At 46.6% G+C, this 26764-nt stretch overlaps 1 protein-coding gene and 1 long non-coding RNA gene across 5 annotated transcripts in view; one reads left to right on the top strand and one right to left on the bottom strand.

The window, feature by feature from the left end:
• The window catches only part of PLCG2 (phospholipase C gamma 2), a 180694-nt gene that overhangs the window by 4019 nt on the left and 149911 nt on the right, over nucleotides 1-26764 (bottom strand). For all 4 annotated transcript variants that reach the window (XM_074404665.1, XM_003938062.4, XM_074404659.1 and 1 more), the window contains 7 exons: nucleotides 24298-24455; nucleotides 19379-19481; nucleotides 17418-17627; nucleotides 15891-16036; nucleotides 14869-14983; nucleotides 13746-13913; nucleotides 7361-7449 (listed from right to left, as the gene is read on the bottom strand). In XM_074404665.1, the coding sequence (XP_074260766.1) occupies nucleotides 7361-7449; nucleotides 13746-13913; nucleotides 14869-14983; nucleotides 15891-16036; nucleotides 17418-17627; nucleotides 19379-19481; nucleotides 24298-24455 (989 nt within the window). The remainder of the gene's footprint in view (nucleotides 1-7360; nucleotides 7450-13745; nucleotides 13914-14868; nucleotides 14984-15890; nucleotides 16037-17417; nucleotides 17628-19378; nucleotides 19482-24297; nucleotides 24456-26764) is intronic.
• Nucleotides 10852-14125, top strand: LOC141585409 (uncharacterized). Its single transcript, XR_012518853.1, has 3 exons — nucleotides 10852-11073; nucleotides 11490-11629; nucleotides 12833-14125. It is a non-coding gene; the product is annotated as an uncharacterized LOC141585409 (long non-coding RNA).

Genomic DNA, 26764 nt, shown 5'->3' on the forward strand with positions numbered 1-26764 from the left:
AGGTAGGCCTGGTGGTGACAAAATCTCTCAGTAGTTGCTTGTCCGTAAAAGAGTTTATTTCTCCTTTGCTGATGAAGCTTAGTCTGGCTGGATATGAAATTCTGGGTTGAAAATTATTTTCTTTAAGAATGTTGATATTGGCCCCCAATGTCTTCTGGCTTGTAGCATTTCTGCCAAGAGACTCACTAAGTGTGATGGGATTCCCTTTTTGGGTAACCTGACCTTTCTCTCGGGCTGCCCTTTGCATTTCTTCCTTCATTTCAACCCTGGTAAATCTGACGATCATGTGTCTTGGGGTTGCTCTTCTCACGAAGTATCTTTGTGGTGTTCTCTGTATTTCCTGAATTTAAATGTAGGCCTGCCTTGCTAGGTTGCTGAAGTTCTCCTGCATATTATCCCAGAGAACATTTTCCAACTTGGTTTCATTCTCCCTCTCACTTTCAGGTACACCGATCAAATGTAGATTGGGTCTTTTCATGTAATCCCATATTTCTTGGAGGTTTTGTTCATTTCTTTTCACTCTTTTTCCTCTAATCTTGTATTCTCATTTATTTCATTGCATTGATCTTCTGTATCTGATTTCCTTTCTTCTGCTTGATCAATGTGGCTATAGAAACTTGTGTATGCTTCACGAAGTTCTTGGGCTTTGTTTTTCAGCTCCATCAGGTCTTTATGTTCTTCTCTAAGCTGGTTATTGTAGTTAGCATTTCATCTAATCTTTTTTCAAGGTTCTTAGCTTCCTTGCATTGGGTTAGAGCATACTCCTTTAGCTCAAACAAGTTTGTTATTACCCACCTTTTGAAGCCTGCTTCTGTCAATTGACCAAACTCATTCTCCATCCAGTTTTGTCTCCCTGCTGGCGAGGAGTTGTGATCCCTTGGAGGAAAAGAGGCATTCTAGTTTTTGAAATTTTCAGCCTTTTTGCACTGGTTTCTTCCCATCTTCGTGGATTTATCTCCTTTGGTCTTTGAAGTTGGTGACCTTTGGTTGGGGTCTCTGAATGGACATCCTTTCTGTTGATGTTGAAAGTATTTCTTTCTGTTTGTTAGTTTTCCTTCTAAAGGCTCCTCTGCTGCAGGTCTGCTGGAGGTCCTCTCCATACCCTGCTTGCCTGGGAATCACCAGCAGGGGCTGCAGAACAGCAAAGATTGCTGCCTGTGCCTTCCTCTGGTAGCTTCATCTTCAAAGGGTACCTGCCAGATGCCAGCCAGAGCTCTCTTTTATGAGGTGTCTGTCAGCCCCTACTGGGAGGTATCTCCCAGTGAGCATACATGGGGGTCAGGGAGCCACTTGAGGTGGCAGTATGTCCCTTATCAGAGCTCAAACACTGTGCTGGGAGATCCGCTGCTTTCTTGAGAGCTGTCAGGCAAGGACTTTGAAGTGTGCTGAAGCCGTACCCACAACTGCCTCTTTTCCCAGGTCCTCTGTCCCAGGAAGATAGGGCTTTATTTATAAGTCCCTGATGGACTGCTGCCTTTTTTCAGATAAGCCCTGCCCAATGAGGAGGAAGTCTAGTGACACAGTCTGCCTGCAGAGGCCTTTCGGAGCTGCTCTCAGCTCCACCCAGTTTGAACTTCCCAGGGGCTTTGTTTACACTGTAAGATTAAAACTGCCTGCTCCAGTCTCAGCTATGGTGGATGCTCCTCCCCACACCGAGCTCAAACATCCCAGGTCAAGCTCAGACTGTTGTGCTGGCTGTGAGAATTTCAAGCCAATGGATCTCAGCTTGCTGGTCTTCATGGGGGTGGGACCTGCCAAGCCACATCACTTGGTTCCCTGGCTTCAGCCCCCTTGCCAGGGGAGTAAAGGGTTCTGTCTTACTGATGTTCCAGGTACCACTGGGGTATAGAGAAAAAAAAGTGCTGCAGCTAGCTCGGTGTCTTCCCAAATGGCCACCCAGTTTTGTGCTAGAAATCCAGGGCCCTGATGTTGTAGGCATGAGAGGGAATCTCCTGGTCTCTTCAGGTTGTGAAGACTGTGGGAAAAACACAGTATCTGGGCCAGATGGTCCCTAATGGCTTTCCTTGGCTAGGAGAGTGAGTTCCCCTGCCCCTTGCATGTCCTGGGTGACGCAATCCCCCACCCTGCTTCATCTCACCCTCCTTGGGCTGCACCCACTGTCCAACCAGTCCCAATGAGATGAACCAGATGCCTCAGTTGGAGATGCAGAGGTCACCCGCCTTCTGTGTCAGTCTCACTGGGAGCTATGCACCTATTCAGCCGTCTTCCCAGCAATCCCCACTTTTTACTCTCTTGGTCGAGTTTATGTTGATCTCCTTTTGTCCTCCTTATTTCTTCTCTGCTTTTTAATTCTTACAGTGGTTACTCTCAGTTGAACAATCCTAATTAAAATTACAGATTCCTTTAACATCAAAATGTTAGCATTAACTCTTCCTCTGCGGTATACTTTATTTGCCGACTGATTCCCCAGTCATCAAAGTTGAAATATCCTTTAGGATACCTTTATTTTACCTTTCTGTGCCTATGCTTTGTTGATACGTGGGTTTTTTTTTTTTTTTTTTTTTTTTTTTTAGCTTTTGATTGGCATTTTTTATTATGGTGTATTTCTTCCAATTCAATAATCCTAATTTGATGTTTACCATGACAAAATTGTAATCACACCATCATCCTGTAAGATATAATTGTACTGCAAAATTAATTATTCACTAGTTTTCCTCTCTTCATCTCCCTATCTAAAAGTTTCTCTTCTGACTAAAATATCATTGATTCAGGGACTGCCTCAAGATTTCCATTGACTAGGATACATGATTTATCTAAAATCTTGCATGTCCTGAAACTCCTTGATATGTCAGGGGTTAGACCAGGCGTCCCCAAACTTTTTACACAGGGGGCCAGTTCACTGTCCCTCAGACCGTTGGAGGGCCGCCACACACTGTGCTCCTCTCACTGACCACCAGTGAAAGAGGTGCCCCTTCCTGAAGTGCGGCGGGGGGCCGGATAAATGGCCTCAGGGGGCCACATGCAGCCCACGGGCTGTAGTTTGGGGACGCCTGGCATTAGACACTGAGTTCTTCCTTCCTAGTCCACATTCTACCTGTTTGGGGAGTCTTCTGGTTTTCAGCACCAAAGAAGACAACTCTAATGTTAGACTTACTCAGTTCCCCTTATAAACAACTTGTGTTGGAAGTCTAGGTTTTCAAATTTACCCTTGGAATTTAAAATTTTAAATAAAATATAACAGGGTATAGATATGTTTTCTATTCATCCCACCTGCAACTGAGTGGGCCCTCACAAGCAGCAGATCAGAGAAACACCTCCTCTGTTAGCTGTTTCTCTAATAGCTCTCCAATGCCTGTTCCACTTGGTCCTTTGCGACCTGCTTTCATGTTAGGTTCTTGGCATCTGTCCTCCCAGCCCAGCTTTTCCTTTCTTTCCCTATCAATGTGGGGTTGCTCTAGATTGTGAGACATTTCCTTCACATCCTCTTTTGTGTCACTAATGCAGATCTCTTTATATGCCAAATTTTTAAATTCAACAATCAGGTCTTTTGTTTCAGTTCAGGAAAGTGTTTTCCAGTGCTCTACTTGGATGTCTTTGAAAGGTCCTGTGAGTTATGTGTTAGGATTCTCATCCGAGGCGTCCCCAACCGCTCAGTTTTGACTGGCCACCTGTACCTGTACCTCGGTGTGCCCCCCTCTTTTCCCGTTGCATGCTCCTGGTTGTGTCTGTTCAGTCGTCATGTCAAACTGTTGGGTGATAGTTGATAAACACAGCAGTTTCTGCTCTTTAGAGCCTTAGAGCCAGCATTGGGCAAAGTGACCACAACTTTAGCTGGTGAGGCATTAAGGAGGGCCTTTGTGTCCCTCCAGGTCTCCCCAAGTGTAAGGAAATCTTTCCTAACCCCAAAAACCAGGACCAGCTCAGTGCCAGAGTACAGCTCCCAGTCCTAGATCTCCAGGATTTTAAAGTGTGAGATCTTCTACAGAGGGATTCACGCATCTGCTCTGGGATAAGCCTTCATCTAGTTGTCAGCATCCTGGGTTTTTTGTTGTTGTTGTTGTTGTTTTCACTCTAAAGAGGGGCCTCTCTATCCCTTGCACATTAGCTCCTACCCAGCACAAAACAGAACCCAGTCCACCCAGGGTCAGTACTCAACAGGTCCTAGGACAGCCAGTTTTCTCAAATGTGCCCTCCAGAAATTGCCCGTTTGCCCAGGGAAGATGATGAATATTTAAGCTTCCCTAATTTCCCCAGTCCCATTCTTCTGGATCTCACCATGCTAGATCATTCCAGTGAAGGCCCATTCCAGTTAATGGCAAGATTGGATAGAATACATCAACTTAAGAGAAACTATTTACTTTCAGAGAACAATTTGACATGCGTGTAAAAAGTACATGGTCCTTTTTCCTTTGATTTATTATTCCATAGCTAAATATCTAGCCTTGGGAAATAATTTTTAATCAGAAAATGTTACATGAAGACCGATATTATTTATAAAGTAAAAAAATGCCAATGACTTAACTCTCCATTAGTAGGAGAAAGTCTTGACTAAGTGAATTAGGACCCACATCTGATGAAACGGGCATCAGTGGCTTTAAAATCATGTAAGGTCATCTGTGAAGAAGAAAAGGGCACCTCTATGAATCCAACTATGGAAATATCATCTACAAAAAGCCATAAGGCAAAGGAAATCTCCCAAGATGCTAACAACGCTTAGATACAGGCTGTTGGTGAGGATTCTTTTCAACTCCCCCACCTTTCTTGCCTTACATCTTAAATAAAATACAGTAGGTAATAAAATGGTGCCAAAATTACTCTTTATAAACTAAACATAGTGCTTACAAAGCAAAGGACTGTGACTTCATAAAGAAATTGTACCATGTAAATGGCTTCTTCAGATGGGGTTTAAAGTGCTTATTGACAGTTTTCTGGAGCCGTAAACTCAATCTCCACAAATGTTTTATGAGAAAACTTCATCTCAGCTCTTACTGGATCAATCATTTGCTCAGCAAAGTCTGTCTTGAGGCTGTTGACCAGAGTTTCTCCCTAGCTTCCAGAGGATATGGTGATAAATAAAACAAGGTATGACCATAGGCATTAAGGAGAAAGCCCAGGTCTACTGAATGCAATTCCGCTCAGCTTCCAAGAGCGACTCCTCATTGCTATGTGGACAGAAATGCCAAGCTGCACCTGTGAGTGTCACAGAACCAGGTGACAGATGTGGAATTCAATGAAATCTCGAGAGCTAGCAGATGAAGTTTGCACATACACAACTCTTCCCCTAAAGCTTTCAGAAAGCAGATTTGTGAGCGTCAACTTTCCATTTAGAACCCCACACAACGCCCCTGACTCCCTACAGTGGCAGCTCCAACAGCAGCCCCGGCATGAAGCTTCCCTCATCAAGGCAGTCAAATCTGCATCAACACAATTTTCTTTTAAATATACTAATTTTCTCTGCTGCTAGGGATACCTAATCACTTAAATTATTTATGTTTCCAGTTGTTTACAGCAGCCTTGCAGAGCAGCGCCCAGGCAAATGCTGCCCTACCCCCATCTAAAACCATTTTTATCACTTGACCTTTCTGTGAAATGTCTGCAGAGGACTTTTTATAGAGAGAGAAGCAGAGTTAGGTACCCTGCCCAGGGCAGGAGATGGACAAATCCCAGATCCTTCAGCGACCTGGGAAAGGGTAAGCTACACTAAGCAAAGGGTCTTCAAGCTCACGGTTTAAGGCTTCTGCTAAACTCCAGGTTTTACAGTTGTACCATTCAGCTAAATTAACTGATCCCACTAATTCTATATCTGGGTATTGATCCTAAGGAAAGAATTCTGGCATAAAGGAGGAAAAGGGTACTCACCTGAAGCTGTGGGTGATCACCTTATGCTCAGCTTAGGGAGTGATTAATTTGTGGTCGGTCTACTTGATGGAAGACTCCCATATTGATTTAAATGCTGGTGAAGTTTAGTTTATGCCATCAAAAAGTGATACTGTCTCAGGTTCTTTGGTCCCCAACTACTGTGCTTTTTAAGTCTCGGGTTCTTACTGCTCTTTCTTCCCTTATTTTTTTTTTCCTTGAGACAGACTGTCACTCTGTCACCCAGGCTGGAGTGCAGTGGCACAATCTCAGCTCACTGCAGCCACCCAGGCTAGAGCAATCCTCCCACCTCAGCCTACCAAAGTGCTGGGATTACAGGCGTGAGCCACCGTGCCCGAGTTACTCTTGTTTTGGCATCTTCTTTCATCTCAATGCTCCTAAAAATTCTCTGGAGTGGAAAACTACCGAAGTTGCAAAAGCTGAACGTAGGGAAACAGCTATGTAGAAAAGTCTAATATTCCCTCCTGAGTCAAGTTCATGAATTTTTATTGCATGGACTACTGTTATGGCTGTTCAAAGGTCCAGATATCAGTTTACTTCTTAGAGCCAAATTACAGACCTTGATTTCTCTATCTGGGAAACAACCAAAATGAGGAAACAAGATGGGTATCCAGAGCACTGCCCCAGCCCACATCAACCCACTGGGGTTCAGAAGCATGGTTTTTTTTTAGATTAGCCAAAGAGAATCCGAGTGACCACAGAATGCATTGGGCCCCTGTCGAGCTTTGCGGTTCCGCAGTAGAGGGAATGAAAAGATCTTGGGAGAGTGTGTTGGCTACCGGTCAGGCACTGCAAAAACACAGGCCTGATATGTGGGTCTGAGCCTATAAGAGGGGCCATTCTGGAGACTCTGAAGCCCCAGAATCACAGTAACTACCCAGTCATCTACCCAAACTCAAGCCCTGACTCCACACAGCATGGAGCTCCATTCTTAACCCTTTGTCCTGAGCAACCTTGCCACAGTTTTAAATATAGTTCAAGACCAAACCTATCCAAACTACTTAATCGAAGGAGAGACTCAAGCCTGGGAAAATCACAAGAACCAGGAAGGTAGTCTCCTTCAGTCTTCTCTAGAAAACAGTTGCGGTTTATGCATTTTCTCCCCCAGGAGAGGCCAAGACATGCCTTCCTTGGAGGCTCTCAGACTCTTCGAGAGGATGCCCAAAGACCCACTGGCACCAAAAAAGCATCCATAAAGGCTGAGTCTTATCTAGGACGGCATCATCGGGCCTGGCTCTTGCTGAAGTGAAATCATGAGGAACTTAGGAGCACCGGCACCCTTTCCAGCTACACTGCCTACGCAGAATCACACAGCATTCTCCAAAGGAGGAGGATGCTGGGAGGGAAACCCAGGAAACTGGGGAATTAGCAGAAAGGAATTCTTGTATGATGATGTCTCATGCTTGGCCTAGATAATTCTCAATGGGCTTAAGTACATCAGCCAATGGTATTCATAGGCCATTTCTACCCTAACCAGCAGGCACAAAGCTCAGGGAGCCCTCACTGTCATTTCTCCACTCACCAGGACTGGCCGCATTTCACAGAAAACCAGGAGGGAAGCCAGCTCGATGTCCTCACTGTACCCATTCTTCAGAGGAACAGATCTGAATCCTGAAGCAGAACAGGGAGGAAAACGCAAAGGCAAGTAATTAATGTCAGATCTTGTATTTTTTTTTGGAGGATACCCAGGGATCATAGGCCTAGCTCAAAGAGTAGAGAAGTCAGTGCCCCATGTGAGGGGCTGAGTTTTTGGAAGCCAGAGGTCCCATCCTGATGGTTAGGGACAGAGGCTGGCAGCCATGACTGATGGGTCTATACAGGGAAGCAAGGTTCAAAATATCTACCATCTAGAAATACAAATGATTCACTCAGAAGAAATTAAAACCCACAGAACATTCCACATTGAGTGCAGTGATTGCAGCTGTGGTTCAATTCCTTAAATACTCCTGAGACCTAAAGACTCAAAAGAGTAGTGAATCCTCATCCATTTCCTCCACTTAGACCCTTACAAAGCACAGGACCAGAGACTGTTTTACCTTTAAAGATTTCCAATGGGAGGAAATCTTTCTGTCCCTTAGCAGTTCATAGCAGTATTGATCATCTTCCTCTGAAAGCCATTCCCTGTTTACAACTAGGACCTGTGTTTGTCATTTAAATGTTTCTTTTCATTTGTGGCTGAAGCAGGGGTGAGGTGGAGCTGAATCTTTCCACCCCCCCCATTCAGTCATGTTTAAAGCAACACATCTCAAAGGTCGGTTTGCTGGCTTGTTTTAATTAACATAAAAGCCCACAGGGCCAAAATAGCTGTCACTCCCACCCAATCCTCCTCTCTGTCCTAAAAGGAACCATTGCTAACAGTATTGTTCCCAAGGTTGCTTATGCATACATTTGAGTTGCTTTTAAATCACAAATGACTGCCTTACCAGTTAGCATTGTATCTCAGCGATCCCTTCTGTGGTCCTAGTTTGTCTTGAAAGCATTTCTCTCGTATCTACTGATTCTCCAAGACAAGCAATGCCCAAAATAGGACACTTCCACTGTTTCCTCTGTGCCTTCCACCATTCAGATTCTGGTTTATTTCTCTTGGAACATTTTATACTCCCAGTTGATTTATCACCTTCCAACACTATCCATTGAATTTCTCACTTCTCACTGCTTATGAAGAGGAAAGTTGAATGCTTACACAAACCTGTGCCTTTTCTCCTTTTACACCCCTAAGGTGTGTGTGCATTTTTGCATGGACATAGTGTATAATATTTGTGTTCCATTTTGTAACTATGATTCTTCCATAAAGGGAGGCTTATGTTTTTCTGGCATTTTAGTATAAAGTTCTTAAACACACAGCAATGCCAAAAAAATATCACAAGGAACACTTGTGTGCCCACCACCTAAATTCTACCATGAAACTTTTTTTTTTTTTTTTTTTTTTTTTTTGAGACGGAGTTTCACTCTTGTTACCCAGGCTGGAGTGCAATGGCGCGATCTCGGCTCACCGCAACCTCCGCCTCCTGGGTTCCGGCAATTCTCCTGCCTCAGCCTCCTGAGTAACTGAGATTACAGGCACGCGCCACAATGCCCAGCTAATTTTTTGTATTTTTAGTAGAGACAGGGTTTCACCATGTTGACCAGGATGGTCTCGATCTCTTGACCTCATGATCCACCCGCCTCGGCCTCCCAAAGTGCTGGGATTACAGGCTTGAGCCACCGCGCCCGGCCTACCATGAAACTTTTACTCCGCAGTTGTCCCTTGATATCTGTGGGGGACTCGTTCAGGACTTCCCCAGATACCAAGGTGGCTCATGCCTGTCATCGCAGCACTTGCAGACGATCACTTGAACTCAGGAGTTCAAGACTAGCCTAGGCACCATAGCAAAACCTCATCTCTACAAAAAATAAAAAATTTAGCCAGGCACGGGGATGCACACCTGTAGTCCCAGCTACTCAGGAGACTGAGACAGAAGGATTGCTTGAGCCCAGGAGTCTAAGGCTGCCATTAGCAATGATCATACCACTGAATTTCAGCCTCGGTGACAGAGGAAGACCCTCTCTAAATAATTAAATGGTATAGTATTTGCCTATACCTATTCACATCCTCCCATATACTTTAAATTATCTCTAGATTACTTTAATACCCAAGACAATATAAATACTGTGTAAATAATTGTTATACTGTCTAAGGATAAGAAAAAAGTCTGTATATGTTCTATACATAATTTTTTCAAAAATATTTTCAAGCCAAGCTTCGTTGGTTGGGTCCACAGAGCCACCTGTACTTGTTTTCTCACTTATGTATCCACCCATCGATCCATCTTATTTATATGTGCAATTCAAAGTAAGACAAAGACATCAATATACTTTCCCAAGCATGCATCTCACCAGCCAGAGCTGAGTATTAGTTTATAGTGTTCCTCTTCTGATATAAAGTTTTATACATAATGAAATGTATAGATTTAGATTTGTTAATGGCTGGGTGCTCATCAGCTTCTTACTGACCTTCTCTCTGGATGTCTTCTCTGGCCAAATTTGTCCTCTTTTGTTCTCTTCAGAATGAGCCCATGGGAAACAGAATTCCTGAGCTGTGCATGTTTCAGCGCATCCATCCTTTGATTTTATAGTTGAGTGACAGTTTGAGTGGGTATAAAACCTGAATGTTTTCCCAGCAGGGTTATGGGGACATTGCTCTCACTGAATATACTGCTCTAAAGTAGTTTTCTGACCTGTTTTTCCCTACCGCTATCGTGATTTTTGTTGCCAGATTTTTGCCTTGACAGAGACTGACAGAATCCTTGCAGTCTAGCCCAGTGATGTGCCACCACTAATGCGGCTGTGAATCACCTGTCAGTCTTGTTAAAATAGAGATTCTGACTTGGGAAGTTTGGGGCGAGGCTTGAGATTCTGCCTCTCTAATGAGCGGATCTGTGGGCAGTGGGGAAGAAGTTAGTCTGTGATACGGTTTGGCTGTGTCCTCACCCAAATCTCGTGTTGGAGATGAGACCTGGTGGGAGACGACTGGCTCGCAGGGGTGAACTTCCCACTTGCTGTTCTCATGATAGTGAGTTCTCACAAGATGCAGTTGTTTAAAAGTGTGCGCTACCTCCCCCTTCCCTCGCCCTCTCTTCCTCCTGCGGGCCATGTAAATATGTGCTTGTTGCCCCTTCTGCCATGATTGTAAATTTCCTGAGGCCTCCCCAGAAACAAAAGCCTGTATGGCCTGCAGAACCGTGAGCCAGTCAAACCTCTTTTCTTTGTAAGTTACCAAGTCTCAGGTATGTCTTGATAGCAGTGTGAGAATGGACTGATACAGTCTAGGTGCTGATTGTTAGAAAGAACTGGTATGTCTGTTTGCTCCATGGTGTCCCGGGAGGCTATCAGGTAGCCTGTACAGTCAAGACACTAGGCATGTGCCTCTTAATTACGAGACATGAGCTCTGCCCCCATGGCCAGCGCTGTCCAGCTCCTTGTACCTCGTCTCACTGCACAAGTTCTATTTTTATGCACTGGGCAGCCCTCTATGTGTACTGCAGTCTGTGCTGAAACGTACTTCACCCAAAACAGAATTGTTTTTCTTCTTGTTGTTTCTGGTCATTTCACAGGGGAAAGGGAAATAAAGACACCTTTTAAAATAAGATCAATGCGTCAGGCTTCGAGCATCCCGTGAGAGGGCAGCCTGCAGAGGAGGAACAAGGGTTCGAAATCAGACGTTCCTGGGTTTGAATCCCAGCTCCGTTCCTGCAGGTGTGTGACCTTGAACAAGTTAATTCAGTCTCTAGGCCTCAAAGTGCTCAGATTTTTAAAAGCAGAGATAAAACCCCTGTCACAGGATTACTGTGAGGATTAAAAGCGCAAGAGTTTAAGGTACCTGACACAATACAGGCCGCTGCTTTCCTTCCTGCACTCCGGCTGCTTTAAAAGCTTAAGTGCATCCCTAATGACAATGGGTGAAGTTTATTTTTTGAGTCTGGAAGACCCTCAATGCCTCCTATTCATTTTGTCTCATTCCTCCCATGAATATGGATGTGCCGGGCACTGCTAGGATGTAGAAAGGAGTGAGGAAAGGTCCCTGCGAAGAGTATCTCACAGTCAGGGGAGGATGGGGTCACATTTTTAATCTCCCTTGAGGTTCTCACTGTTGTTTTTTCTAAATCTCCAAGCTAAGTCACTGCATTCTGCAGAAGAATTGACACGCTTTGATATCAACGCATGGAGGAGGTTCTATCAACGCTGACATCTCTGCAAGGCATTGGGAGGGGTTATGAGGCTCACAGCCCTCACCCTTCAAGAGGACATCAAGGTAAGGAGGAGGTTTCAGCACACTTGCCCTTCTCTGCTGGACTCATCCTGCAGAGCAACTGGCAAGTCATTCCCACAAAAAGAAAGCTGATACAGCATCAAGGCCAGGAACATAAAGATTTACCAAAAGCTACACTTCCTGCGCCAGAAGAAACAGTGTCACTCCTAAGCCTTATAAAAGAAGCAAGTTAATCACAGCCTCATTGCTGGGTTTAAAGTAGCTTATAGGCCAGGCACAGTGGCTCATGCCTGTAATCCCAGCATTTTGGGAGGCCGAAGCAAGTGGATCACTTGAGGCCAGGAGTTCCAGACCAGCCTGATCAACATGACGAACCTCCATCTCTCCTAAAAATACAAAAATTAGCCAGAAGTAGTAGTGTGCACCTGTAGTCCCACCTCCTTGGGAGGCTGAGGCAGGAGAATTGCTTGAGCCAGGGAGGCACAGGTTGCAGTGAACCAAAAACACACCACTGCACTCCAGCTTGGGTAACAGAGGGAGACTCTGTCTCAAAAAAAAGGTAGTTTACAATGTGGGTGAGTTAGCCAAGAAGTGTTGCCAATTATTAGGCCTCTTACAAATGAATACTCACTATTATTGCTAGAGTAGCAATGTTCATGAAAATGAACGTTTCTAGAGTGCTAAAAAAAAATCAGAAGCTTTAAACATTTTCTCAAATTTTTGTTTTATCGATTACTTTCTGAGGAATTCATTTCCTCAATGGGAAGACAGGCAGTCTTGACAGAGCTTGGTTTTCTGAAAGTGCCATCCCAGGGCCATCTGAGGAGCTGGCCAGATATGCACATTCCTGGGCACTACCCTGGGCTAACTCAGCTCCCCGGGGTGGGTCCAGGAACCTGCATTTTGTTTTGTTGAGAGTCTCACTCTGTCACCCAGGCTGGAGTGCAGTGGCGCAATCTCCCAAGTAGCTGGGATTACAGGCCTGAGCCTTGGTGCCCGGCCGGCACCTGCATTTCTAGCGTGCCTGATGCTCAGAAATTGGGCTCCTGCCCAGTAGCAGAAATAGACAGGTTTATGATATCATACTAAAAAAGGTGGAAGTTGAGGAAATGTCTGACATATTCCAAGTTAGAAAACTGAATAAGATCCAGTTCAGCTCTGCATTAAGCCCCAGGTTTCCAAACAACATCAAAAGACTGTATTTTTATGCAAGTAACTAAAATGACAGTCATCTTTCTCCTTTAGAAAACAAGGGAACAGTGACCTCCTGAGGAATCCAGAAGAATGAATCTATGATCTCATGCACCGTGCATCAGAAATACTGAAGGAACGGGAAGAAGGGAAATTGAACACCCAGCAAGGGCCTGTTTGTCAAACACTACACCTAAAATCCAGTGGGAAAGTAAACTAGAGAAACTACATACAAGCTAAGGAGAGCCAGTTTGTTTGTTTTGGTAAGTGACTGGCTCTAGAAGCAGCAGGGTCCCAAATCGCGTCACCTGGAGGTGTCTATTTGTCTCTCTCAGCTGTGCACGAGGGGCTCAGTCATCTGGGATTGAGTGGGATTGAGAGCTGGTCCTGTGCCCCAACTTGGCTTGTTTGCCGAAAAACACAAAAGGACCCTTGTCATACCATGCAGGGGTTTTGTGTTTTGTTCAGCATGGAAGAAAACTGACAATTCAAAGAAGTAAATTAACTCTCTCAATTTGAGAGAAGAGGAATGTGAATTCTGAAGGGTTTGGGAAGTTGGTCTCTCAAGATGGCAACTCCCTGCGGATGCCAAAGGCCTCTCCCTTGCCACCCTCTCACACTGCCAGCCAGAGAGCCAGAGGGAGATCAAACCAGATGTAGCCCTGGCTAGGAAGAAGCAAACCGTGTGTAACATTTCAAAATGAAATCAAACTACAGTGCCAGGTTGGCAATCCACTAACAATCCAGTTTTGCATGTAGACATCGCACGTCGAGGGGCACAGCCTCCCCGCGACCTGTGTGTGACCCAGCAGGCTGTACATGCACCAGCTCTCCAAGCCACCCAGTTGGTTTTGCAGTGATTCCATCCAAACCAGGAAAAATGACTTTTCATTCTTTTTGAAGACAGCAGCCAAACCCAAGTACAATACCAGCCCAAACTGAACATCCTAATTAAAATGCCTCTTACCTGATTTGATTGCTTTAATGGGGTAAGTGGCATGAGCAAGGAAGTTGGGATCACTGAACATATCTTCTTCGTAAACCACGAAGCGCAGAAATGCCAGGTTTGGGTCATAAATTTCAAATGTCACCTTCTCCTGTGTTGGAGCCCAGATAGGATTGAGGCCATTATCATCTGGAAGGAGGTGAAAGCTCATTAGAGGCCACATTGAGCTGCCCTTTCCTGGTAAGACAATCTCTGCATCCTTCAGCCATGAATCCCCTTGGCAACCATGTAGATAAATACGCATCCATGCCAAGATCTAAGCAAACCTGAATAATTACCTTCACTCCCCCCAACCCCACCTGGTACAATCCTGGAAGCGGCTGTTGCAGACTGGTCTTTTGGTGAGCAGAAGGAGATCACCTGTCATCTCCCCTCCCCAGGACAGGGAATAAAGGGAAGGGGGAGGTATTTGCAGAGCCAGGAAGGTGGATTTTGGAAAAGATAAAAGGGGAGAAGTGAGCCCGGGAGCCACATCTACCAGCCGGGGGTCCCGCAGCTGGCAGGGGAGAGCCCAGCCTCACAGCGAGGCCCAGAAGCGATCCTGCCCCTCTTCATACATGCCAGTTTACTTGGCCAGCATCTGAGTTATTCACTGGGCTACTTTTGACCAGGGCCAAGGATCCTGTGCCTTAGAAGGCCCACCATTCACGGTTCCTTCCCAGCTTGTCCTGGAAGAGCAAGCCTTCCTCTTTTCCCTCCTGCCTTCGAGGGGCTAAGATCCCCCAGGTTAGGCTGATGTGCTGGCTCAGGTCAGCCATGCAGATTCACCCTCCCTCTCTCTGTGTCTCTGCCTCTTGGCCTTTGACTCGGAAGATAAATCAGACTGGGCCATTTCTCAGAGAGGACCTATCTAGTGTCAGGGCGCAGTGCGTGAGGGCCTCACCTAGGATTCCAGGCTTGAGTGACAGGCAGGCAAGCAGCACGGGGGAAAGTCTAAGGATTTAACAAAGTGGCCGTTTCTATCCCGTCCTCTACCTGAGGCACGTGGGCAATAGGAAAGAATATCCTGGGACAGCAGAAGTGCAAGGCAGAGTCCGTCACGAACAGCATCCCCACAAAGGATTCACTGGCCAAGGCAACTTACTCACAACCGTCGTTTTGAACTTGTTGTTGTCATACTCAGCTCCACAGATCTCCACCTCTACAAAGGGACAGGCAATACTTCGTCCAGGTTTGGGGAGATGGCGAGCACCGAGAACCTGGGACACCGAAGGTAAGCGTTGGAACCCCCCGGGTACCTGCTGGCAAGAGCTGGCCACATCCTGAACAGGCAGCCTCGCATGGAGTTGTGGCTGAGTTCTAGAGTGACACTGTGTGAGTTCAACGCCAGCCCTAATTTTCCCAAGTTCACTGGAGAAGCCATAGCAACCTTCTGCAATGCACAAAGGTGGGCTGTGGTAGACCCACAGCTCCTCAGCGTCAGCCTGGGTCTTGCCCCCATGCCACCTGACTTACAGGTAAAACCCAGCTGCGCTCATGAATGCACACGCATCCATGCCCAAGTAGACGCCTTTGATCAAGGCACAGCTTCATCACTGGACTTCCCCACCCCTGGGAAAGGTTGGGGGACAGTGTGGCATTCTTTTTTAACTGCTCTTTAAAGACCTTTGGTTACGTATGCTTCTTGCCCCCTGGTCCCGCCCTTAATCTCATGAGAAATCCAGTTCACTTCTCTACTTTCTAAAAATTCTTACAAAGTGACACTTTCTCTGACAGTCAGATGAATTTTTAAAAACCCTGGAATTGGACAAAGTAGGAAAAATAAAAAAACTTCTCCATAAGACCAAATGGCCGTTTCCCATGTTTTCTTTCTCTTTCTGGCCAGAGGCTGACCTCCATGGGACCCCAGAAAGATGGGTTCATACGTCAGCCCCACAGCTGACAAGGGGAAGGGACCAAGATGGGTTCGAGGAGGTTCCCCTCCCTCTTCTCCCAAAAAAACCCTGGCGTGTAGGAAAGAAAGAACCTCAAACATGGCCTCAAAGTTAATAGTGTGAACAAGACAAGAAGCATCCCTAGCCACCGGCTCCCTGCACTCAGGCAGTGTTAGCTCAGCCCCCAGGGAGGGCAGCTGGCTCCCCTGGTAGGAGGAAGGGCTGGCTTTACCTTGACAGTCAGCGTCAGCAGGATCTTCCTCTGGGACTCGGGTGGCATCGGGTCGTATTTCTCTGTCCTCATGCTCTCAGGCTGCAGAACGTAGCCCGTGCGCCCATTCAGAGAAAACAATGCGTGATTCATCTGCATGTACTTATCTGGGAAGAAAAGTGAACTCCTGCTGTAAGTCAGGCACCAGAATGCTGGCCTCCTAGGCCAGGGGTTGCTAGGTGGGGAATGAATTAACACCTTTTCCCAAAATTAATTTGAGGCAGTTGGTCAAATAGGTATCTCACTCAAAGAACATGCAGGGTTTCTAGACAACACATTCTCAGACTGGGCAACACCTTTCTAAGTGTGTCAGAAAATCCCAAATCATAAAAGGCTCAAACTTACCAAAGCTAAAAGTGTCTATATAGAAATAAATCATGAGTTTAATTCAAATGACAAATACATGAGCATACATTTTTAACCTCTTAGTTCTGATACACCTATGCTATGGGTAACAACCGCATTAGATACATCGAGTAACAAGGACAAATAGTTTGCAGAAAAGAAAATGCAACTGCTCCCTAAATAAGGAGAAAACTGGTTGATGTCGCTTACAAGAAGCAGCTGTAATGGACTACAATTTATCAGTTTTCACCACTCAGTTGTGCAAACAGCGAAAAGCTCAACAAAACTCTATGAACTTGTACCAAAAGAGTGTACCCTAACCTCCAACTATTCACATTCTCGCCTACGGTCTCTGGAGGGCAGTTTGGCAGCGTGCCTTAGCTCGGGCACACCTGCAGGCAGGTCTTCAGGGGTTTTCTTCAGGACAAGGTTTATCAAAATGCAAGTGCTGTCTGACTCCCCCTGCCCTTCGGAGAATCTGTCCTACAGACGTACTCCTGCATCTGTGGAATGGCGCTCACGTAGCGGTACAGAAAGCAATGCTGTCTGCGACAGCGAATAATGGGGAATACCTACATGTGCCTCCACGGGGACTTGTTAAATAAATGATGGTTCCATGCAATGGAATCCGATGCAGCTATAAAAAGAATGTAAAGGAGGCTACTGATGAATAGATCCCCCCAAAGAGGTTTTAAATAACAATAACAAAAGCACAAAGCCCTGTGATTTATGGGACCAGTTTGTGTCCAGAAGTTTGTGTATGCTGGAGATGCCGGCATGTGAATGTCTCTGGAAGAAAGTCTGAGCCCAAAGCCTTCACAGAGTGACAGGCCCAGAGAAGAGAGCCCCAAAGATACTTTAGCTACACGAGCTCGTGCATTTTCTTTTTCTCCTAAGCTACACGACCTCAGCCTCTGTCACTTGCAGTCACGAAGCCTGCCTGAGCCAAGCACCTGTCAGTCCTCTCATCCCTCCATTCAGCTGCTGGACCTCATAGTAACCAGCACTCTGCTGAACTGTGCAGTCCCTTAGACAAATCACTCATTCCTGGACACCACCTTGCACTGCTGACCCAAGCTGACTTGGCCTGGAGTGACTGCCACTGCCACCTTGCAGATGAGACTACCTTCAGTGCATCTTTACCTGCCGTCTGGAAATTGAGTGCCACCATCTGAGAACCGCACAGCCAGAGGCGGAAGGGGTCATAGTTGGAAGAGTCAACTCTTTGTCCCTTTGGGTAGATGCGGGTCAGTCCCTTTTGATTGTACTTGAGGAGGTCGACGGGCTTCTGTCTGACGATGCTGTCAGCCTTTGTCTCCACAAAGGAGCGGATTTCTCTGAAGTCAGGATTTTCTGCACACAGAGAAAAAGGTCATCACTTATTCTGTGTCTCATCTGTGCATTTTCTTAAATTTTGCTGCAATGGCTGGATGCTCAAATTTTAAAAGGAAACCAGGAAGCTCTCTCATTAACAAGACATTCGAGGGATTCTGATGATATTGTCCTAAAGGGTACCACTATGGACTCTTGCCCTCTGGGAGTTCCAAGTATTAAAAGGAGGCCTAGTTTTCCCACCACCTTTTAATCTAGAAGTATTGTAATTTACTTTATCAACATCCTTGAACAAGAAAACACAAAAGTGGTACAGTTACAGAAGAGGAAGAATGGGAATGGTTTTAGGTAAGAGAAGATCTTTGGAGTGGAAGATGCAGAGAGACCTGGATGCCTCATCAAACATCACAGACACAACATGAACAAACTGAGAATCACCTGCCACTGCCCCCAGGTAGGGTTGAGATATGGGTGGGTTCCTGTGCAGAGAAGGTAGAGAATGGGAGGAGAGGGAAGGGGACAGGCCTCATCTTGGCTGCCTCCCATCCAGCTGTGGTGGGACAGACAGGCAGTCAACATGCTGAGCCTGTTTTGCCATCTGTCCCTTAATGTAGAGGTTCCTACGGATCAGCCTCCCAGTAAGTTAACTCAGGGATCTAATATAATCTTGCTGGTCTTCTGTTTTAAGATGAAAGATACAGAAGCAGCTCAAACACCCAAAGAAAAAAGTAAAATATGCACGGCCTCATCAAAAAGCTTGCTACCTGGAGAATTTGGTAGAAAAATCCTCTTTTTTTTTTAATACCATATCTGTGGTGGGCTGAGTAATGACCCCCGAAGATGTCCAGGCCCTAATCTCTGGAGCCTGGGCATGTGTTACTTTATATGGCAGACCAGATTTTGTAGGGGAGCTTGAAAGGGGAAGCTTATCCTGGAATATCCAGGTGGACCTAATGCATCACAAGGGTCCTTAAAACAGCAAAGCAGAAGAGGAGAAGGCCAAGTGATCACAAGCCAAGGAATGCCACAGCCCCCAGAAACTGGGAGAAGCAAGGAATGGCTTTCCCCTCTGGAGGGAGCACAGCCCTGCTGACACCTTGATGTTGACCCCATGATTCCGATTTCAGATTCTGGCCTCCAGGACACGCAAGAATAAATTTATGTTTTCAGCCACCTAGTTTCTGGTAATGGCAATAAGAACTAACCCACCCACTAAGTGGGTGATAGGGTTTGGCTGTGTCCCCACCCAAATCTCACCTTGAATTGTAGCTCCCATAATTCCCACGTTATGGGAGGGACCTGGTAGGAGGTAATTGAATCATGGGGGTGGCTTCCCTTGTGGTAGTGAAGAAGTCTCACGAGATCTGATGGTTTTGTAAGAGCTTTCCCCTTTCACTTGGTTTTCATTCTCTCTCATCTGCTGCCACATAAAATGTGCCTTTCACCTTCCACCGTAATTGTGAGGCTGCCCCAGCCATGTGGAACTGTGAGTCCATTAAACCTTTTTTTCCTTATAAATTACCCCATCTCAGGTATGTCTTTATCAGCAGTGTGAAAATGGACTAATACAGTGGCTTTTCCTACGGAGACGCCAAAAGGGCTGCTTCTACCAGCTCCCTTACCCAGAGGACAAACCCAGGGTGAGGTCATCTACCTGAAGCATTTAAGAATGGGAGAATGCACTCACTCTCCCCTCTCTGAAAATACCAGACTCGAAAGGAAGTAACAGTTTTCATTGCAGTTATAGGGCAGAGTCCTGGGAAAGATGTTACCTAAGTTGTCCTTGGTTTTGCTGGTTGGTTTGCAGTAGACAACCAGGTCAGAGAGCTCGATGGCGATAGACTGGTTCTTCTCCCAATACTTCATGTTGTTCTCCTGTTTGGAATTCACCATCTTTAGTGCCCGCCCCTGAGAAGGCCAACTTCCCAGCTCACCCTCTGCTCTTCCTCCTCCATCCCCACTTTGCCTTTTTGCATGCTCAGATCTTTAAAATGGTTGAATGTTTTCCCTTCCTAAAGACAACCCTGCCCCTCTTGTTTCTTCCTCTTACTGTCAAAATTCTTGGCAAAGCTGTTTCTACAAGGGTTTGGCATCCAGCTTACGCCTGGCCACAGCCCTCAAATATAGATGGGATCAGGATGGCAGGGGAAGGGGACTCTTCACTGTCACCATCCCTCTGTCCTTAACTCTCTGCCTCCTTTCCTTTCCCCTAAAACCACACTGTGGTTAGAGTATCTTGAATTCCAGTTCTTCAAGTCCTCATGGGCTCTGTGGACCTCAGCATCCATGTCATAATTCTCTATCCCCTGCACCCTCAAAACCTGAAGACCTGCTCCCCATATCTGACTGCCCATCGGTGCTCTGCCCAAGGGAACTACTACCCAGGGCCCAGGCCACGTGCTATAAACTCGAGAGGCAACTCTCTCCAGAGAACACACTGCCAAATCTAACTCCTTGTACATAAGGATGAGCTGCTCACTTCACCCCAAATCAGGCAACCCTGCTGGGCCTCCCCAAATTCTATCAGACTTTTATTGGCCAAGGGGAACCTTGAGAGAATATTTATATAAGAGTGGTCACTATTTTTTTTTGGGGGGGGGGGTGCTTAGCTCTAGGCATCGCAGGCTAAGCATTTGGTATATGTTACCTAAGTCAATCCACATATCTGACAGGTAGGATTATCTCCATTTAACAGAGAAGTTGAGTAGCTTATCTTAGGCTGCCCAGCCAACCAACGTGGAGACCAGATGCTTCCAAAGCCCTGTTCACATGGGGTGGGCTCCTGCCCCACCCATCCCATGTTCCATCTCTGCTTTATCCCTCACACCCTGTCAGCTGCCAGGTTCTGGAGAAGATCTCACTAAAATGCCTCCCGCATCCAGATCCAGAGTTCACATCCCGGGTCCCTCTGGACCACAGCAATGCCCTCCTGACTCCTCGTCCTGCCCACATACCCCCACCCTTCTGGACCCAGCCCAAATCATTCCTTCTCTGGGAAGCTGATGTGTTTAGGCTTTCTGTACCCACTCAGATCTCTCAGCTTGAATTGTAATTCCCAGGTGTTGAGGGAGAGACTGGTTGAGGCGATTTTATCATGGGCTCGGTTTCCCCCATGCTGTTCTCAAGATCTGACGGTTTTATAAGGCAGTCTTCCCTGCTCTTGCTTCCTCGCTCGCTCTCCTGCCACTATGTGATACATGCCTGCTTACCCTGTGATTGTAAGTTTCCGGAGGTCTCCCCAGCCATGTGGAACTATGAGTCAATTAAACCTCCTTTTTAAAAAATAAATTATCTATCTAGGGTAATGTCCTTATAGCAGTGTGAAAATGAACTAATACAGAAGTGTTTGTGAATTAGCTCCCACCGATACTGGGAAGGGATGTTGCCCTCCTAGAACCTTCCAAATCACTCACTGCCTCAACTGGTATGCCCGGCTTCCCACCACCCCTTGCCTGACTGTCCGTTAATGCCATTCAGTGCCAGGTGCGCAGACTTTACTTCCCCACTGAGATATGCCCCTTGATGGCAGAGCTGTGTGTACAGCAAGTGTTCAGGTAGTGGTGGTCACTGGGTGACAGAGGCAACATGACACAGTGGTGAAGACAGAGAGAACCAAAACATGAGTCTGAAACCTGGCCTGGTTGTTCTTAGGCTGTGCTGGCTGGACAAGACATACAGTCTCACCGTGCCTCAGTTTCCTCAACTGTAAAATGAGGCCACCGTGATGCTCACCTCACAGGGCTATTGCAAAATTTAAACAAGGAGGCCTTAGCACTCTATGGGCACATGGTGGCTATTCATACTGCCTTGGGAGACGCCTCCCCTTGGCAAAGAACTAGAAAGTCATGTTTTGAAAAAACCACCAGGTGAAGTCTCCCCATTAGTTCTGTAAGAACGCCTTCACCCATGAGTGCTGACACAAGTCCTAGGATCAACGTGGACCTTGGCAATGACCAACAAGCCTTTTATGTGAGCTCCGGCTGTGAGCACATCACCAGGACGGCTTCAAGTGTGACTCTAAGCCCCCAGTACTGGTTCTCGCTTGTCCACACACACCCAGCTTTTGTCAGCTCTTTCCATCATTCCTGAATGTCCTTGGGGACATAACAAGCCCTAGGGGTCAGGCTAGAAGGGCATGAACCAACAGGTAAAGAAGGTGTCAGCCAAACAGTCAATGGCAAAGTGCCGTCACAGAAACCAAAGCCATGTTTCCTTCGAAACCTCGGGTCCTTGTAACTAACTTGACTTTGTACTCTTAGTGCACGGTTTTCACCTTGGTTTGTCTGGGGACAGAAGAACACAAAAGCAACACAGCTCACCTCTAATGACAACAGAATTGCTTAAAATGAGGAAGTGGGACATGCGTCTGTCGACTTCTGGAATATTAGCCTCACATGAAACACAGAGCTATGACAAGGTATGAGGCTTCATGTTTTTTCCCCCGACCTCGGCTGAAGACAATATTGGTTCAAGGAGAAACACCAGCTGCTGCTTCAGAATTGCATAATAAGGCCGGGCGCAGTGGATCATGCCTGTAATCCTAGCATTTTGGGAGGCTGAGGCAGGTGGATCACTTGAGGTCAGGAGTTCAAGACCAGCCTGGGCAACATGGTGAAACTCCATGTCTACTAAAAATAAAAAAATTAGCCAAGCATGGTGGTGGACACCTGTAATCCCAGCTACCTGGTCAGCTTAGGCAGGAGAATCACTTGAACCCAAGAGGTGAAGGCTGCAGTGAACTGAGATCCCGCCACTGCACTCCAGCCTGGGCAACAGAGTGAGACTCTGTCTCAAAAAAATTTTTTAAAAATACATGACAATTACTCTCCCAGCCTGCAGCAGTCACCCCTCAGGCCATCTCAGAGTCTCTGGAAACACACCAACTAGAAGGATTTTGTGACTGTTCTCTACCATCAACTGGAAGTGGCTATAGATGTCTAACAATATGGGCACTTAGGGAGAGGCAGAGGCCCTGGCAGTGAGCAGAGAGTTTACCCACCACTGGTTCCCCGAGAGTGGGACGGGAAACTTCTTCCTTTGCCCCCCAACACTAGCTCCCTAAACAGGGTGGCTCTGCCCCGTGCAGGAACTCCAACAACTCTGCTGACCCATTTTTTTTTTAACCCTCAGATTTAATAATGGGACTTTAAAAATCATTCTCATGAAATCTTAGCAAATATAAAAACCAATGAGGGAGGAATGTAGACCGAAGGCCACCAACGGCAGCCTTGAACAGCTCAGCTTCATTTCAGAAACCTTCGTGTAGCAGCAGAGGAGGTGCGAGGGAGAGGAGAGACAGAGCCTTCTAGGGAAATAGGGAATAGGGAAATTTTCTCCATTCAGTGGAGAAAGCCAGAATGCACTATTTGGAGATTTTTCAAATAAACCTCAGGGGTGTGGCACCCCCCTGTGCCTCAGAGCTGTACTGCATCCGAGGCTCTCGGAGCAGAAGAGATGGATGGCTTCACTGGGAAAGCTGGACAGACAGTGCAGCTGGCTGCAAGCTTGTGTTTCATCCCCCACGGCTGGTGGTGTGAAAAGCCGTGGGAAGAATCAGGAACCCTAGGGAAGGCCCCAGGAGCTCCTGGATCAGGGGAAGACGACACCCCACCAGCGAGGGCGCCCAGGGACCAGCCCCCTCTGCAAAGTCTCCTCAAGAGGACACTTCCCTGCGGAATAGTGAAGTGAGTCAAGGAGCCCGTAGTGACCAGAGACTGGCCAAGATGTGAGGCCCTCCAAAGGGGAAAAAATGACCTGGCCACCGGTGCGTGACTAAGTATCCTAGAGAAGAAACTCACTGACTCTAGCCAGAGGTCAGAGGCCACAGGAGAGCCCAGGAAGGCTTTAATCAGCCCTTTGGGTCAAGTTCTACTTTAGAAGCAAATGGGTCCTTGGGGAAACCCTATGATTTCTTTCCAGTTCTGCAGCCACAGCAGCAGACAGCACATGCTCCATCATCCAAGACAGGGTGGCACTTTCCCATGTCACTGGTATAATGACAAGGCAGTGATCAAGTACTTTTGAGTTAGGAATTTGGGTCCTCATTTTGCAGACAAGGAAACTGAGGCCCAGAGGTCCAGCCCTGCTGGGGTGCAAACTCCGATCTGTCCAATTCCAGACCTCCTGTTCTTATCCAGAAGCTCTCACCTTCCCAAAACGCTTCTAGCCAGAGACTAGCACTTCAGGTAGGACAGCCCTGAAAAGGTTATCGCCATCTAGAGGGAAATTTCCTCCACCGGAAAGAACCAGGTCTCGCTGATTTGCTGTGTTCCCAGGGCCCATTCCAGGTCCAGGCAGTGAGCTCACTGAACCTTTTCTGTGGGGAGGATCCACACTGCTTTGTATGATACTTAGAAACAAAATACTCAAAATGAGGAAGGCAGTAACTTCCTTAGTAAGACATGTAGGGCTGTATAGACGTCATCATTGAGCATCACTGCATGCACTCAGCCTTCTGAAGGCTCCAACCAGACAACCAGACCCACCTTCCTGGGGCACCTCCACTATCCCTGCCTCTCCCTAAGAAGGGGTGCTCCTATTGTCTGAACCTACCTGGTCTCCTTCCCCAATTCTGAGTAGCACCTGGGCCTGCTCATTCTGCCACCTGAACCCACCCACAGCCTCCATGAGCACCAGAGGTCTGAGAATGCCAGGCCCACCTGCACCTGCCCACGGGTGAACAGGTGCCTACCTTGGTGTCGATCTTCCAGGTGATCTCTCGGATGCTCTGAAACCACTCGAAGAGCTCCTCCACCCTGTCTGTGGCAAACTCCACCGGAGGATCACCCTGCTTCTTGGGCTCCAGGATAAAGACAAAGGGCTTCTGGTTTTTCCCCTGTGGGGCTTTCACTTAGGGGAGAGAATAAGAAATGTCCCGATCAGCCTGTGAGAGGGCCACAAAGACCACACCGCACCCTGCCTGAGCCATTTCTCTCATGGACCAAACCAAACCGCCACTGCTGTGATCACAGTTAGGATTGACAGGACCATCTACTTTCCATGGGGTAAGTACGTGTCACACACATGGCTGCTCAGGGATGCAGTGGGTTCACTAGTGTCCTCCACAAAGCTGTGTCAGGTCACCAGTGCCTGTGAATGGGACCTTATAGGTTACTATAAGGATCTCAAATGAGATCATCCTGGATTTAGGGCAATCCCAACATCCAAACAAGGATGAGCATCCTTGTAAGAGAAAGGAGAACGATGTTTAAGATGCAGGAAAATAAAATAAAATGCATGAGAGAACCTGAAAAAAAATACCCTCTTGTCCACTTTATAGAAACGTGTTCATCTCGATCAAAACAAACATTGTATATCTTTTTGATTGACCAATTAGAAAACGCTTTTTGCCCTTACCATATTTTCTACAAATTGCTAAAACAATACACATTCATTTTAGAAAGATTTTAAAATATAGCTAAGCAACTTGGCATTTTTACAAAATGCTTTCATACAACACATAAAATTTGATAAACTGATTGTTTCAGTTAGCATATTGTACATAATTTTCTATTGTTACATATAATCTTTTATATACAAAGAATAAATAATGTTTTGTTTTGTTTTGTTTTGTTTTTGCGACAGGGTCATATTCTGTCACCCAGGCTGAAGCACAGTGGTGCGATCTTGGCTCACTGAGGCTACGCCTTCAAAGCTCATGCGATCCTCCCACCTCAGCCTCCCAAGTAGCCGAGACCACAGGTGCACACCACCAAGCCTGGCTAATCTTTGTATTTTTTGTAGAGACGGGGTTTCGCCAGGTTTCCCAAGGCTGGTCTTGAATGCCTGAACTCAAGCGATCCAGTCGCCTTGACCTCCCAAAGTGCTGGGATTACAGGCATGAGCCACCACTGCGGGGTAAATGGCTTTGAAAACGGATGCTGACACAGGAAGAAAGCCATGTGCAGGCAAATGTGGAGACTTAGAATGCAGCCACAAGCAAAAAAAACACCAAGGATTTCCAGTAGTCACCAGAAGCTAGGAGAGAAATGTGGTGTGGGTTCTCTAGACATGGAGCAAGTATCTTATAGAGAAGAAAAGGTTATGAGAGGGAAACTTACCTAACAATATCAGTAGCTATGATTTCTGAGTTCTTATATACCAGGCAATATTCTAAGCAGATTACCTCTCCTGCATCTTTTTTTTTTTTTTTTTTTTTTTTTTTTTAAAGACTTTGGGGTCTTGCTACATTACCCAGGCTGGTCTCACACTCTTGGTGCTCAAATGATCCTCCCACCTCAGCCTCCTGTGTAGATGGATTACAGGCCTATTGCTATGGCTAGGCCCATTTTACAGGAGGAAAAACTGAGGCTCACTAAGAGAAAGTAACATGGAGGGTCACACAGCTAGTAACAATAAAACTGAGGCTCAGTCCAAACCTGACTCCAAGATCCCTACTCAGAACCACTGAGCCATGTGCCTCTGCTCTGCAAATACAGGGATGCAGGGAGAAGATACAAGAGCAGGAGAAGTGGAGGCAGGGATCCCGCATCCCCCACCCACAGGACCTTAGCATGTGAGGTGGTCTCTTAGGACCTTGATTTTTCTCTTCTGATAATGGGAGCAAAGACTCCCTCTCCAACCTATCCTGCTGGATTGTCAGAAAGGAAAAGAAGGAGGTAATAAATGTGGAAAGTAGGCTGCGTGTGATGGCTCACACCTGTAATCCCAGCACTTGGGGTGGCTGAGGCAGGCAGATCACTTGAGGTCAGGAGTTCGAGACCAGCCTGGCCAACATGGAGAAATCCTGTCTCTACTAAAAATACAAAAATTTTCCAAGCGTGGTGGCACATGCCTGTAATCCCAGCTACTCCAGAGGACTAAGGCAGAAGAATCGCTTGAAGCCAGGAGGTAGCGGTTGCAAGGGAGCCAAGATCATGCTACCGCACTCCAACCTGGGAAACAGAGCAAGACAGTCTCAAAAAAATAATAATAAATAAAATTAATGTGTAAAGCAGAGCACTGGCAATAGAAGCAGGAATTTCCCGGGACTGCTGTCACCTGAGTCCTAGGGGACCATGCCCATGCCTCCCCAGGAAAGAGTCATGGGCTTCCCAGAACAAGGAGGCTTGCTGCAGAGCCCCTTCACATGGGAGCTGCACCATGCCCACTTATAAAAGCAGGCATGCTCAAGGCCCAGGAAGCCCACACACATCAGA

This window comes from Saimiri boliviensis, chromosome 1 (assembly GCF_048565385.1).
Source record: "Saimiri boliviensis isolate mSaiBol1 chromosome 1, mSaiBol1.pri, whole genome shotgun sequence".
Lineage (NCBI taxonomy): Eukaryota > Metazoa > Chordata > Mammalia > Primates > Cebidae > Saimiri > Saimiri boliviensis.